This window comes from Myxocyprinus asiaticus, chromosome 41, assembly GCF_019703515.2.
Source record: "Myxocyprinus asiaticus isolate MX2 ecotype Aquarium Trade chromosome 41, UBuf_Myxa_2, whole genome shotgun sequence".
NCBI lineage: Eukaryota > Metazoa > Chordata > Actinopteri > Cypriniformes > Catostomidae > Myxocyprinus > Myxocyprinus asiaticus.
Window position 1 is genome coordinate 12,111,323 of NC_059384.1, and position 15,269 is coordinate 12,126,591.

Sequence of the window (15,269 nt, forward strand, 5' to 3'; positions counted from 1 at the left end):
TACAGATATGCTTAGTATTATTCCCTAATCTTTAAGCCAAACATTATTATTTTACAATAATGTTCTCACATAATTATTATTATTGTTATTTATTATCTATCATCTTTGCAAGTGCCATCTTGTGTGTTTGTGTGTGTGTGTGTGTGTGTGTTGTATAACATGACAGTTTTTGTCCTACCTCCACCTGTGATCGGGACACTTTGTATCACCCATATACAGTGCATCCGGAAAGTAAAATTAACTGTGCTATTATGCAAGCCTTTGAAATGATACAAATCAACATATATAATCTGACCAATATATATATATATATATATATATATATATATATATATATATATATATATATATATATATATATATATATATACAGTGCATCCGGAAAGTATTCACAGCGCTTCACTTTTTTCACATTTTGTTATGTTACAGCCTTATTCCAAAAAGGATTAAATTCATTATTTTCCTCAAAATTCTACAAACAATACCCCATAATGACAACATGAAAGAAGTTTGTTTGAAATCTTTGCAAATTATTAAAAATAAAAAATGAAAAAAATCACATGTACATAAGTATTCACAGCCATGACACTCAAAATTGAGCTCAGGTGCATCCTGTTTCCACTGATCATCCTTGAGATATTTCTACAACTTGATTGGAGTCTACCTGTGGTAAATTCAGTTGATTGGGCATGATTTGGAAAGGCACACACCTGTCTATATAAGGTCCCACAGTTAACAGTGCAGGTCAGAGCACAAACCAAGCCATGAAGTCCAAGGAATTGTCTGTAGACCTCCGAGACAGGATTGTATCAAGGCACAGATCTGGGGAAGGGTACAGAAAAATTTCTGCAGCATTGAAGGTCCCAATGAGCACAGTGGCCTCCATCATCCATAAATAGAAGAAGTTTGGAACCACCAGGACTCTTCCTAGAGCTGGCCACCCGGCCAAACTGAGCGATCGGGGGAGAAGGGCCTTAGTCAGGGAGGTGACCAAGAACCCGATGGTCATGCTGACAGAGCTCCAGCATTTCTCTGTGGAGAGAGGAGAACTTTCCAGAAGAACAACCATCTCTTCAGCACTCCACCAATCAGGCCTGTATGGTAGAGTGGCCAGACGGAAGCCACTCCTCAGTAAGAGGCACATGACAGCCCGCCTGGAGTTTGCCAAAAGGCACCTGAAGGACTCTCAGACCATGAGAAACAAAGATTGAACTCTTTGGCCTGAATGGCAAGCATCATGTCTGGAGGAAACCAGGCACCGCCCATCACCTGGCCAATACCATCCCTACAGTGAAGCATGGTGGTGGCAGCATCATGCTGTTGGGATGTTTTTCAGTGGCAGGAACTGGGAGACTAGTCAGGATCAAGGGAAAGATGAATGCAGCAATGTACAGAGACATCCTTGATGAAAACCTGCTCAAGAGCACTCTGGACCTCAGACTGGGGTGAAGGTTCATCTTCCAACAGGACAACGACCCCAAGCACACAGCCAAGATAACAAAGGAGTGGCTCCGGGACAACTCTGTGAATGTCCTTGAGTGGCCCAGCCAGAGCCCAGACTTGAACCTGATTGAACATCTCTGGAGAGATCTGAAAATGGCTGTGCACTGATGCTCCCCATCCAACCTGATGGAGATTGAGAGGTCCTGCAAAGAAGAATGGGAGAAACTGCCCAAAAATAGGTGTGCCAAGCTTGTAGCATCATACTCAAAAAGACTTGAGGCTGTAATTGGTGCCAAAGGTGCTTCAACAAAGTATTGAGCAAAGGCTGTGAATACTTATGTACATGTTTTTTTTTTTTTTTTCTTTTTTTCTCCGTTTTTTTATTTTTAATAAATTTGCAAAGATTTCAAACAAACTTCTTTCACGTTGTCATTATGGGGTATTGTTTGTAGAATTGAGGGAAAATAATGAATTTAATCAATTTTGGAATAAGGCTGTAACATAACAAAATGTGGAAAAAGTGAAGCGCTGTGAATACTTTCCGGATGCACTGTATATATATATATATTGGTCAGATTATATATGTTGATTTGTATCATTTCAAAGGCTTGCATAATAGCACAGTTAATTTTGTCTAGTAGTTTATGTAAAAAAAAAAAAAAAAAAGACCCAAAATTTACTTTTTGCAAGAGATTTATACAGGTTAACCATCATCAGGTCCACTGAACAGATTCCTGGGTTTGGATGATTTTTACAAAATAAATGAACAACTAAGATTTTCCATAACTGAGCTTATAAAGCAAGTTCATGTGACAGCTCTTTGTTTACAGGGTTTATGTGAAAGCCAGTCTGCCAAAGTTCAGCCTGCCAACACTTCCGGGATCCGGGATGGGTGAATGTAAGAGGTTATTTGATAAATGAATGCGGACTGAATCTGCTTGAGCTGTAAGTTGTAAGAACCACTTCAAGGAACGACAACAGTTAAGGAAATCAACAACAAATCTGCTTTAAAATAGATCGATCCGGTTCCACCGATGAACAAGATGTGACAAAGTTAAAAAAGAAAATAAATCGACAGTTGACAGATCCTTACAAAGCATAACAGCATATCCCTTGAAATTATTAATTTACCTTCAGATACGCTCCGAGAAGTCAGAAATCCAGTCGTCTTCTTTAAAAAGAGAAAACAATGGATACAACAGGTACGTAATCTAGAAGGGTGAATCTCACGAATCTTGTCAAGAACATGCCGGGCTCATATTTCACCCCAAAATCTAAATCTAAAATACAAATGTATTTTGCATAAAGAAAATGAGCCCTATTTTTGTATCATACTGGACCACTGTATCATACCATTACTGCAATACGAAATATACAATGTACAAAAATATTGAATAAATTAATATATTTAAATTCATTTATATTTTATAAATATATAAAATATAAATTATTCATGGTTGCACTTTATTTTACAGTATGTGTACTTTCAGTATGTGTACTTACCCAAGAAAGTACTTAGTAATATGATGTAACTACATGTTAAGGTTAGGTTTAGGGTTAGTACCTAATAATTACTATAGTTGTTGTAATTATATAGCATGTAAATGTGGAACAGTACTGTAAAATAAAATGCTAACTCATTTATACATCATAGTATTATTTTTTACAGCCTTTTTGCTGGTGTTAATAAAAATAATGGGATACAGAATCTTATAAAGTCATGAAAATATAATGAGAATCTTTGAGAATATTTCGAATTACAAACAAAATCAAAAGGATATACTTAAATATATAATTAAAATAATGTCTCAAAGCACCTGTGTCAGAAAGTAATTTTTACATCATAGGGCAATATCTGCCCCCTGGATGTTATTTTCAGGGGCATTTTGTTTCTAACCATATAAAATAATCTGTCTCTCATCTGTTTATTCAAATATGTAAATGTAATCAGTTCATGAATACAAATCCTCAGATTGAGCATTTATTTACTTGTACCCTTAAAATTAAACCAACACCAACTTTGCCATAATATTCACAATTAAATCTATAATAGAATATTAAAGGGATAGTTCACCCAAAAATGTAAATTCATCATTTACTCACCCTCATGCCATCCCAGATGTGTATGACTTTCTTTCTTCTGCTGAATACAAACAAAATTTTTTAGATGAATATCTCAGCTCTGTAGGTACATACAATGCAAGTAAATGGTGGTCATAACTTTGAAGCCACAAAAAAGCATATAAAGGCAGCATAAAAGTAATCCATATGACTCCAGCAGTTAAATCCATATCTTCTGAAGCAATATGATAGGTGTTGGTGAGAAACAGATCAATATTTAAGTCCTTTTTTACTATAAATTCTCCTCCCTGCCTAATAGGTGGTGATATGCACAAAGTATGCGAATCGCCAAAAACAAAACAAAAAAGAATGTGAAAGTGAAAGTGGGGATTTATTGTAAAAAATGACTTAAATATTTATCTGATTCTCACCCACATAATATTGCTTCTGAAGATATGGATTTAACCACTGGAGTCATATGGATTAAATTTTATGCTGACATTATTTGCTTTTTGGACCTTCAGATTTCTGGCCACCATTCACTTGCACTGTATGGACCAATCTTTGTTTGTTTTCTGCAGAAGAAAGAAAGTCATACACATCTAGAATGGAATGACGGTGAGTAAATTATGACAGAATTTTCATTTTGGGTGAACTATCCCTTTAAGAACTTTATCAGATGTTACATTTAAAAACAAAAGAATTCATTACAGAGACATTTTGCTGCCACCACATTTTTAATTACTCAGGCATTTTTGTCCCTTTTTGTGGCATTTTGCCTTGAGCCACCTTAATTTCTGACCCTGCAATGCACAAAATCTTAATGGTAACAATAGGAATTTTTTTAAATGATCATTAATGCAAAATATACTTTCTTATTTTCTGTTGATTTTGGGGTGAGAAATAACCTCTACATATGTTTTCGTGATTTTTTTTATCCATGTATCTCTGCCAAAGGGAAAGAGAGTATTCAGAAAAGATCTCCTTTGGATCTGATTATGAACCAGCTTAGAAGGAAAACCTCTTTCACTGAGAAAAAGAAACCAGCTGTGGGCCGCTTCTTCCGCCCATCCGAGAGCAGTGAAAAGAAAAATGCGGGCATACCTGAAATGAAAGAACCAGAGTCCGGTGAGGGCAAAGACAGCACTGAACCTGGGACAGGTGAGAACCAGACATAAGTTGCATTTAGAAAGTGCATCATAATGCAAATATAGATTTACATGTGCTTCTTGCCCTAAGACACCAATAACATGGATGATGAGACCGGCTCTGTCGTGGGCTGGGGTCGGGTGAAGCAGTTTGTTCAGAAGCTGGGGAAAACCCCAAACAGTCAGAATTTGAGCCTTAGCCACTGTGACCTGACAGCCACAGATGTAGTGGAACTGGGTGGGTGTTTGTGACATACTGACTTCCTTTAAAGTACAATAACAGGCACAAGACAGAACATGTGTCTGGATCTCTAATTATTGTTTTGACGTTCCCTCAGCCACCTTACTGCTTTTCCTGGCTCACCTGGAGGTGATGGACCTCTCGTGGAATGATCTAGTTGGAGGCTCCCTAAAGGCTCTCACTGCCCACTTGCAGCATATAGGGAAACTGAGAGTGCTAAAACTGTGTAGCTGCAGGTTAACAGCCCAAGACCTTACTGCTCTTGGTATGGGAAGTATTCATTTATCATTATGATTTAACATGCCAGCCTCATAAAAAGTTCAAAATTAACTCCCAAGCCCAATCACCATTCAGCACACTGACAAAAAAGGAAAAAAGTACCATGTTACGATCATATATTTTGGACATGCTGTTTACTTGGTACTTATGGAGTAACATGTAAATACAGTAACATGGTACTTGAATAGTAATCAAATATGGTAAATCAACCATGTTATTACCATCATACCATCACTGGACCATGGTACCACCACAGTACTTTTTTCTAATTGGCTGTTCAAAAGTATCATAAAAAAGTAATTATATATTTAATTGTCACATATCCTCCTGTAGTTACACATGAATAGGAAGGAAAATCTGTTCGTTTTAAACTTTGAAAATAGCTGTTTCTACGAGTATTAACTTTTCGGTACACTTAAAACCCTAATAAGTTTACTACTTATTTAATTGAGTAAACTTGTTTCCTCAAATGAATTGAGTAGTGGCATCTGCAAAACTCATGTAATTAAGTTAAATTAACTTGGTGTTCATATAAAATTAACTTAAATATTTTGGTTAAGTTAACTGCAAGTAGATTTAACTCAGATTTGCTATTTAAATGTTGTTGTTCCTACTGTTGTTAATAATTTTAATAGAATTGATTCAGTTTTGGATCAAACAATAACACAGCTCAAATTAAGATCATAACTGATTCTAGATCAGTCATTAAATAAACTTAACCTGCACTTTAACTGCACATGCTCAAAGACAATTAGTCAACAGGGTCCAACTTGAACAAATGGGACACTAACCAATCTAATGGTGACGTCACACAAAACAACATTATTAATATGATAAAAGAGCGAAAACCTCTATAAATTCTTAATTACAACTATTTAAACGCCACTATAATTTCTCTTTGACCAAGGAAACATATTTAAATAATTCAATCCCAAAGCTTTATGGGTATTCCCATAGCCTCAATTTTGTACTCAAGAATTTAGTTTTTTAACACTTAAAATCTTTAGGCTATTGATTTTTAAGATAAAAAGTTAAATGAACTTGTATGTATGTATGTATATTGATTACCATTTAAACATTTTATAAAAAAAAAATAAAATAAAAAAAAAATAATATATATATACACACACACACTGTATATAAATACTGTATATATGCACCGATCAGCCACAACATTAAAACAACCTGACTAATATTGTGTAGGTCCCCCTTGTGCCACCAAAACAGCACCAACCCGCTATTCTGAGATGATATTCTTCTCACCACAATTGTACAGAGCGGTTATCTGAGGTATATGAGGTAGCACCGTACACTTTGTCTATTTGAACCAGTGTGGTTCGACAATGTCTATGGTAACTCAGATAACCACTCTGTACAATTGTGGTGAGAAGAATATCATCTCAGAATGCTATTCTGAGATTGGCACTGTTTTGGCAGCACGAGGGGGACCTACACAATTTTAGGCAGGAAGTTTTAATGTTGTGGCTGATTGGTGTGTGTGTGTATATATATATATATATATATATATATATATATATGTGTGTGTGTGTGTGTGTGTGTGTGTGTGTGTATGTATGTATATATATACATTATTTTATTTTATTGTTTTGAATGATCTGTGAACCTCTCCTTAAATTATATTCCAGGTGAATCTCTTGAATGCATTCCTCTAATAGAGGTGTTAGATTTGTCCTGGAATGTTGGCATTGGTGTAGGAAATTTCAGACACTTCACAGAACACCTCCACCCTGAGAGCACACTGAAAGAACTCCGCCTGGTGGACTGTCAGCTCTCTGAGGCAGATGTTACAGCTCTGAGTAAGATATCAATGAACTGTTGTATTATAATAATAATAATAATAATGGACACTGGAGATGAACTTTGAAGTATTCCTATTACGATTCTATGTTGTATTAAAGGCTAACTAAAGTTTCTTTTATGGGTTCTTATAAAATTCAAATTCACTCATATAATGAATTATTTAAGCTATGATCATTAAATTATATTTTGTCAATTTACTTTTGGAAGCACTGATATTTTTCCCCAGGTGAGGCTCTTCCCATGTTAACAAGTTTGGAGGAGTTAGATCTTTCCAATAACAAGCTCTTAATCAAGGGAATGGAGAAACTTACCTCCTCTCTGGGCTCCACTCCAAAGCTGAAGACCCTAAAACTAAGCATGTGTGGACTCAATAAAGACAGCCTCAGTATCCTGGGTATGAGAGAGACTTCTATATAAACAAAAAAAAAACCTTGGCTGGACTTTGAAGCAAACATAACTATTATTAACACAACCACAAATCACAGTCAACAAGCCCTAAATGCATGCTCTGGTGGATTTCTGTTTTTAGTCATTAGGAGAACTGGAAAGTCATTTCAATGAATTTGTTTTTGTGGAATGTTAAAAGGTCAGGCTCTCAGATTCATTCCTGCTTTGGAGCACTTAGATCTGTCCTGTAACAAGGAAACCGGTGGAGGTCTTACAACGTTGGCTATTAACATGACTCTCCTCACAAACTTGAAAAGTCTGGACATGCATTTGTGCTGTTTAACAGAGGAGGATATACTGGCTCTAGGTAAGATAAAGAGCAGTTTACTGCTATTTTTAAGTACAGTTAAGTTGTTTATATTCTAAATTGCTCTTTTTATTTCAGTCCAGGTAGCTCCATCTTTCAAAGAACTCAGAGAGCTGGATTTGTCCTCCAATAAAAGTGTTGGAGATACACTCCAGAATCTTCTCCATACCATTCCTCTCTCACAGATGACCAAACTTCCACTCAACAACTGTGCTTTGAGCATATCCACATGCCAAGCTCTTGGTATGAAACCAATACAAATTCAGAGATTTTTTTTTTAAATGAATAGATTGTGAAAGAATTGCATGTTTTTGTTTATGGGATTTCTCAAAGCTACCGCAATGCCGTCACTGAAACAGCTTGAAAGTCTGAACTTGTCATGGAACAAGTGTGTGGGGGAAAATCTAAGGCAATTCCTGGAGCCTTTGCAACATGACTGCAAACTACAGGAACTGAGGCTCAGTAGCTGTAATTTAACAACCGAGGATGTGCTACACTTAGGTGAGATTTGTCATATTGTATATGCATTTAATTAATTACTGTATATAATATATCATAAGCGTCAAGCCCATTCAAACTGAGGGGGCATATGCACCCTCAGATTTTTGAGCCAATTAGATTTTGAATGCAAAATGATTTGTATCTTTGATAATGAAGTTGCATGGTTATTTTACTAAATATAAGTGATTTTTCCTTTGTCAACTCTTATCTCACTTTGTCACTGTTGCTCCCTCAGAAATAAATAGGTGCATGACGCCCACTGATATCAGTCATCACTGTCTATGCCTGTCATCTTTTAATCTTGCAGAATCTGCATGTCAACGTGGAGCTCTATCTCAGCTAAAGCATTTAGACCTGTCCTATAACAGTAGCATTGGAGATGGAGGTTGGAGGTCTCTTTTTGGAAAGGCTGCTGGTCTAAAGGGACTTGAGGAGCTGGATGTTAGTCTTCGTCCCGCTGCATCGCTCTCTCTGTCCCCCTGCATACCTGCGTTGTTAGAAGCTCTTCCACACCTCTCCTCCCTTGCCCGGCTGTCACTGCAGCATTGGTCTCTCACTTTAGCGGAGAGAGAGAAACTGGAAAAAACTCTTAGTAAAAAAAATATAATCCTGGAATGTGACAGACTGGCCACGCTCACATCAAAGGCAGCAGGGTAAAGAGAAGCATTCAGCGGTTTGAAGGTTTATGACTTCCAAGTTACTAAAGTTGCAAATCAAGATGTTACTTGAAATGAGGTCTTAAATGACAGGCATTCAGAACCATGTATGTTTTTGTGATTACATTTTTATGTTCATTTTCTGTTGCACTTTGACCTGTTTTCATGTGGGTTAGATATACATTTTTTTTTTTTTTTTTTTTTCAATTTTAAAGTTTTTAAAAATGCATTCCTAGATTTTTTATATCACAAATGATCATATAAATTAGCAATATCACACGATCCATTTGAAAATTAAAATCTAACCCAACACAGCATAGTGTGTGCACAGGATTTCTTGTTGGACAAGTATTTAGATTTACAGTGTTCATTTCAAGTAATTATCTAATGTTCATTGGATTCTTTTACACTTTTTACTATGAAAATATCCTTTTAGACTGAACTTACAAAATGTGATGCCCAGCATAGTCAAGACTAAGTGTGAGAGCAAATAATTTACATAAATTATGTGTTAATCACAATGCGTCATAGCAGTCTGTGACATTTCCAAAACACTAGACAAATGGACACAGAGGTGCTGTAATTAAAAACAATAAACATGATTAATTTTAATAAAACCAAATGTGATGAGTACTGTGCAATATTTTGCCTGCAAACTATATAAAAATAAAAAGACATTCATAAAATTATTTAATGATCAGTGTCAAAAACAAGTCATAAATCAAGTTTATTCTAAATGTGCCTTACTCTGTTTGTATATTATGTATATTATGAATGCAAGTCTGGGTAGATCTGCAGAGCCATTGATTCTGATGCAATTAGGGCCAGTGCTGAATTACTTGAGTCTCTGTCCTTCCCATATCTGGATGTCCAATAATAATGCCTCCGTAAACCATGCGAAGCTTCTGCCAAGCAAACCCGACCATCCACCTCATAGGGAGAAACATCTGTGTGCTCCTCCAACAGTCGCCCACTGCTTATCAGCTGGGAGAAATCCTGATTATACATTCAGAGAGAACATCAAGAACTATTTGTAACTGTTTTTGAACATTATATTTAATAAGATAGAGATATGTAGCATCAGATATGGAATCTCACCACACACACTGGTTCCTCCAGTCTATTTCCCCAGATATAAACATGTGTGAGACAGGAATTCAGTCTCATTGCTTCACTGAGGGACATAAGGCCTGTCTTTCCAATGTTGTTACTGGTAACGGACAATCTGGGAGACAAAAACAGTGAGCTCAATTGGTTGGGCCATTGGGACAACAGATACAGTTATGAAACCATGTGGACATTTTGAGGTTTCAAATTTGGAAGATACTAACGCTTTGAGTTTGCTGTGCGGGTGCGTGACAGCTTCACTTATATACACAGCACCGTCATCCTCGATGCGATTGAAGGACAGATCTAGAATCTCCAAGGTGCCATGTTGTTTCAAAACCTCTGACAAGGATTTGGCTCCATCCCGTGTAATTCTGTTACTGTCAAAAAGACAAGAACTTTAATTCCTGTACTGTCTATGTTTAGTTTGTCTTTGAACATATTTAACAAAAGGATAGTTGACTCAAAAATTAAAACTCTGTCAGCATTTACTCACCCTCATGTTGTTCCAAACCCATATGACTTTCTTTCTTCTGTGGAACACCAAAGAATGTCACCCAAGAATTAGCAAAAAAGTCTGAGTGACAATGAAAGTAATTAAAAAAAAACAAAAAAACATTGCAAATGTTGTCCATATGACTTGTGTGCTACATTCCAAGTCTTCAGAAGCCATATTATAGCTTAATACGTATGAGGAACAGACTGAAATTGAAGTTAAGTGAAGTTGAAGTTCTTGATAGCTGTGGTCACCATTCACTTTCATTGTATGAAAAAGAACAGCTTAAGGCGTTTTTACACTATTGAGTAAAAATTCAGCTCTGTGCCTGCTCAAAATTCTGTGTAACGATGCAATGCTGCATAAAAGCCAGACTAAATTATGCCTGCTCTGACCCACCTCAGCATCTAGTATCAAAGGCACATCTGATGCTGCTTTGGTTCTGTGTAAATAAAATGCTGCATCAGAGCAGCCTTAAACGGTGTTGTTGTCACGATAGAGCACAAATTTCATAATTTATAGTTTCATATTTCTATATTCATAATTTTCTATTTAATTATTTATGCTATGTAATTGCTGTGTAAATGCATTTATGCCACCTCTGCGCAGTATTAAAAAGTCTGTATAAATAAACCTTTTCTTGGTATATATGCTACTTCAGATACAGTTTCTGTGTCACCTTAACAGTGTAAAGATGGCTTTGGGCATTCTGCTATAAATCACTCTTTTCGTGTTCCATGGAAGAAAGTCATGAGGGTGAGTAAATGATGACAGACTTTTCATTTTTGTGTGAAATATCCCTTTAAAGTCATAAAATTAATACCAGCAAAGATCCAGGTAGCGTAGAGAGAAATTTATCTTCAGTGCCTCACACAATCTCTCCACACCAGTATCAGTCATGCCATGCTTTCCCATGTGCAGCTCTCTCAACGTCTTATTCACCTTCAGCACCTGTGCCATATGTACTGTCGTTTCCTCCTGTCGTTTAAGTTAAGATTACTTTTAACCAATAAAAAAAGCTTTTAGCAAAAACATTAATCATGGAGTGGGCACACTGATGCACCATTTGCTCCCATACCTGAAGGCTGAAAAGAAGAGGACGGCTAACATTAATGGCATGGATTCTCCTGTTGTTGTGCAGGACGATGGCAAATGCGATTACACTTTGTGTGGCCTAGTGAACAATCATAACACTTTGATTATTGCAAACTCAAACTCAGGTTACTCATAATATGTGATCAAGTTTGTGTTGATGAATTACCAGGTCACAGTCTGACACATCCACTTCCTCTAAAGTAGCATTGATCTGCAACATGGTAGCCAGTTGCATGGCACCTTTGTTTCCAATCTTATTTCCAGTCATTCTGAGCTTCCTCAAGCTTTTATTTTTCTGTAAAATTAACCAAATTCACGCTGAAAAGATTGCCATGAACATTAATTATAAATCTAAACAAAAAGTTGGTCTATAGCCCCACTTTATATGAACTTACTTACATGTAAACTTTTGGCAATCACTTCTGCGCCATCTGCTTCAATGTTGTTACACATCAGATCAAGAGACTGAAGGGACTCACTCGCCTGTTAAAATGATTACATTCTTTTATAGTTTTGTCTCATATGCCATGGAGCTGCCAGTTTATTAAGACATACAGTGTGAATTTAGGTAAACTGGGTCATTTTGCTATTCATCTTAATAACGAAAACTGTCCCAATGCACCTGAATGTACCCTATGCACAAACCTGAGCTAATGAACCCATGAGTCCACATACAGTATACACACTTATATGAAAACACTTGTAACTTGACATACCTGAATGAGATCTGCAACATAAACAGCTCCTTTATCTGTGATACAGTTGTATGTGAGGTCTAAATCTGCAAAGCATTTTTACTTTTAATACATCATTTTAATAATAAAATGCTATTATAAAAATAAACGAACACCTAAAACTATTATTTTAAAGAATATATTTCATATAGGACAGCATACAACTCACCTTACGTTATTATAAACGTGTTGTTTCAATGTTAATATTTAATTAAAGTGATAGTTCACCCAAAATGAAAATTCTCTCATCATTTACTCACCCTCATTCCATCCATCCCAGATAAGTATGACTTTCTTATTCAGCAGAACACAAACAAAGTTTTTTAGAAGAAAATCTCATCTCTGTAGGTCCATACAATGCAAGTGAATGGTGACCAGAACTCAGATGCTCCAAAAAGCACATAAAGTCAGCATAAAAGTAATCCATATGACTCCAGTGGTTAAATCCATATCTTCAGAAGCACTATGATAGGTGTGTGTGAGAAACAGATCAATATTTAAGTCCTTCTTTTATGATAAATCTCCACATTTTACCAGCTCCAATCAGTAGGTGCCTGAATGTGAAACTGTAGATTTACAGTACAAAAGGACTTAAATATTGATCTGTTTCTCACCCACAACTATCATAACTTTTCAGAAGATATGGATTTAACCACTGGAGTCTTATGTATTACTTTAATGCTGCTTTTATTTGCTTTTTGGGGCTTCAAAGTTCTTGTGTATGGACCTACAGAGCTGAAATATTCTTCTTAAAATCGTTGTTTGTGTTCTGAAGAAAGTCATACACATCTGGGATGGCATGAGCGTGCGTAATTGATGAGAGAATTTTAGTTTTTGCGTAAACTATACTGTACATCTAAAGATTATAATATTTATATATCATAAATACATAAAACTCAATCATTTATATTAAATATAATATATTATATTAAATTATATTGATCAGATTAAATATTTTTATGAATGTATTGCAAATATTTAAGGGTTTAATTCTTAGTATTTTAATGAATTATTTTTAAGGGTTACAGTGCATCCGGAAAGTATTCACAGCGCTTCACTTTTTCCACATTTTGTTATGTTACAGCCTTATTCCAAAATGGATTAAATTCATTATTTTCCTCAAAATTCTACAAACAATACCCCATAATGACAACGTGAAAGAAGTTTGTTTGAAATCTTTGCAAATTTATTACAAATAAAAAACGAAAAAAATAAAAAAAAAAAAAAACACAAAAATGAATGTACATAAGTATTCACAGCCTTTGCCATGACACTCAAAATTGAGCTCAGGTGCATCCTGTTTCCACTGATCATCCTTGAGATGTTTCTACAACTTGATTGGAGTCCACCTGTGGTAAAATCAGTTGACTGGACATGATTTGGAAAGGCACACACCTGTCTATATAAGGTCCCACAGTTAACAGTGCAGGTCAGATCACAAACCATGCCATGAAGTCCAAGCAATTGTCTGTAGACCTCCGAGACAGGGTTGTATCGAGGCACAGATCTGGGGAAGGGTATGGAAAAATTTCTGCAGCATTGAAGGTCCCAATAAGCACAGTGGCCTCCATCATCTGTAAATGGAAGAAGTTTGGAACCACCAGGACTCTTCCTAGAGCTGGCCGCCTGGCCAAACTGAGCGATCGGGAGAGAAGGGCCTTAGTCAGGGAGGTGACCGAGAACCCGATGGTCACTCTGACAGAGCTCCAGCATTTCCCTGTGGAGAGAGTAGAACCTTCCAGAAGAACAACCATCTCTTCAGCACTCCACCAATCAGGCCTGTATGGTAGAGTGGCCAGACGGAAGCCACTCCTCAGTAAAGGCACATGACCGCCCACCTGGAGTTTGCCAAAAGGCACCTGAAGGACTCTCAGACCATGAGAAACAAAATTCTCTGGTCTGATGAAACAAAGATTGAACTCTTTGGCCTGAATGGAGCGTCATGTCTGGAGGAAACCAGGTACCGCTCATCAACTGGCCAATACCATCCCTACAGTGAAGCACGGTGGTGGCAGCATCATGCTGTGGGGATGTTTTTCAGTGGCAGGAACTGGGAGACTAGTCAGGATCGAGGGAAAGATGAATGCAGCAATGTACAGAGACATCCTTGATGAAAACCTGCTCCAGAGCGCTCTGGACCTCAGACTGGGGTGAAGGTTCATCTTCCAACAGGACAACGACCCTAAGAACACAGCCAAGATAACAAAGGAGTGGCTCCGGGACAACTCTGTGAATGTCCTTGAGTGGCCCAGCCAGAGCCCAGACTTGAACCTGATTGAACATCTCTGGAGAGATCTGAAAATGGCTGTGCACCGATGCTCCCCATCCAACCTTATGGAGCTTGAGAGGTCCTGCAAAGAAGAAGAATGGGAGAAACTGCCCCAAAATAGGTGTGCCAAGCTTGTAGCATCATACTCAAAAAGACATGAGGCTGTAATTGGTGCCAAAGGTGCTTCAACAAAGTATTGAGCAAAGGCTGTGAATACTTATGTACATGTGATTTGTTTTTATTTATTTTTTTATTATTGTTTTTTTTATAAATTTGCAAAGATTTCAAACAAACTTCTTTCACGTTGTCATTATGGGGTATTGTTTGTAGAATTGAGGAACATAATGAATTTAATCAATTTTGGAATAAGGCTGTAACATAACAAAATGTGGAAAAAGTGAAGCGTTGTGAATACTTTCCGGATGCACTGTATGTGTATTTTTTTATTTTATGATGTACTATCTTTGGTCGTGTCCAGAAGCACTTTCGTATCCCAATTTCTGATCGGCCCTTCGGAGATTAAGTTGTAAAGTTATCAGAAAGTAACTGTGCGTAATCGGGTAATGATTTGCATGTCAAGACTGAAACCTTTTATTGAATGAGTTAATATTTACCCTTTATTGCGGCATTTCCTTTGAGCGTTTTTGTCAGTACAAGCATATCG

The 15,269-nt window shown here is 36.7% G+C and overlaps 2 protein-coding genes across 2 annotated transcripts in view; one reads left to right on the top strand and one right to left on the bottom strand.

The window, feature by feature from the left end:
- The first annotated feature begins 2,340 nt into the window (after window positions 1-2,340).
- On the top strand, window positions 2,341-9,562 carry lrrc31 (leucine rich repeat containing 31). Its single transcript, XM_051682148.1, has 10 exons — window positions 2,341-2,645; window positions 4,462-4,665; window positions 4,744-4,890; window positions 4,991-5,158; window positions 6,819-6,989; window positions 7,220-7,387; window positions 7,580-7,747; window positions 7,826-7,990; window positions 8,081-8,248; window positions 8,556-9,562. Exons 1-10 carry the CDS (start codon window positions 2,633-2,635, stop codon window positions 8,903-8,905), a joined length of 1,722 nt encoding a protein of 573 aa, XP_051538108.1. The 5' UTR covers window positions 2,341-2,632; the 3' UTR covers window positions 8,906-9,562.
- A 20-nt stretch (window positions 9,563-9,582) lies between these two features.
- lrrc34 (leucine rich repeat containing 34) overlaps window positions 9,583-15,269 on the bottom strand; it is a 5,942-nt gene continuing 255 nt past the window's right edge. Inside the window, exons 2-10 of the mRNA XM_051682163.1 lie at window positions 15,220-15,269; window positions 12,319-12,383; window positions 12,002-12,085; window positions 11,769-11,897; window positions 11,586-11,681; window positions 11,331-11,485; window positions 10,236-10,391; window positions 10,003-10,129; window positions 9,583-9,900 (exon numbers count right to left, since the gene is read on the bottom strand). The exon at window positions 15,220-15,269 is cut by the window's right edge and continues 63 nt beyond it. Coding sequence (XP_051538123.1) covers window positions 9,673-9,900; window positions 10,003-10,129; window positions 10,236-10,391; window positions 11,331-11,485; window positions 11,586-11,681; window positions 11,769-11,897; window positions 12,002-12,085; window positions 12,319-12,383; window positions 15,220-15,269 — 1,090 coding nt within the window. The 3' untranslated portion in view covers window positions 9,583-9,672. The remainder of the gene's footprint in view (window positions 9,901-10,002; window positions 10,130-10,235; window positions 10,392-11,330; window positions 11,486-11,585; window positions 11,682-11,768; window positions 11,898-12,001; window positions 12,086-12,318; window positions 12,384-15,219) is intronic.

Coding starts and splice junctions, on each gene's coding strand:
- lrrc31 (XM_051682148.1), top strand. Junction 7,748..7,825: donor GGAGGATATACTGGCTCTAG/GTAAGATAAAGA, acceptor TTTTTATTTCAG/TCCAGGTAGCTCCATCTTTC. Junction 7,991..8,080: donor ATCCACATGCCAAGCTCTTG/GTATGAAACCAA, acceptor GATTTCTCAAAG/CTACCGCAATGCCGTCACTG.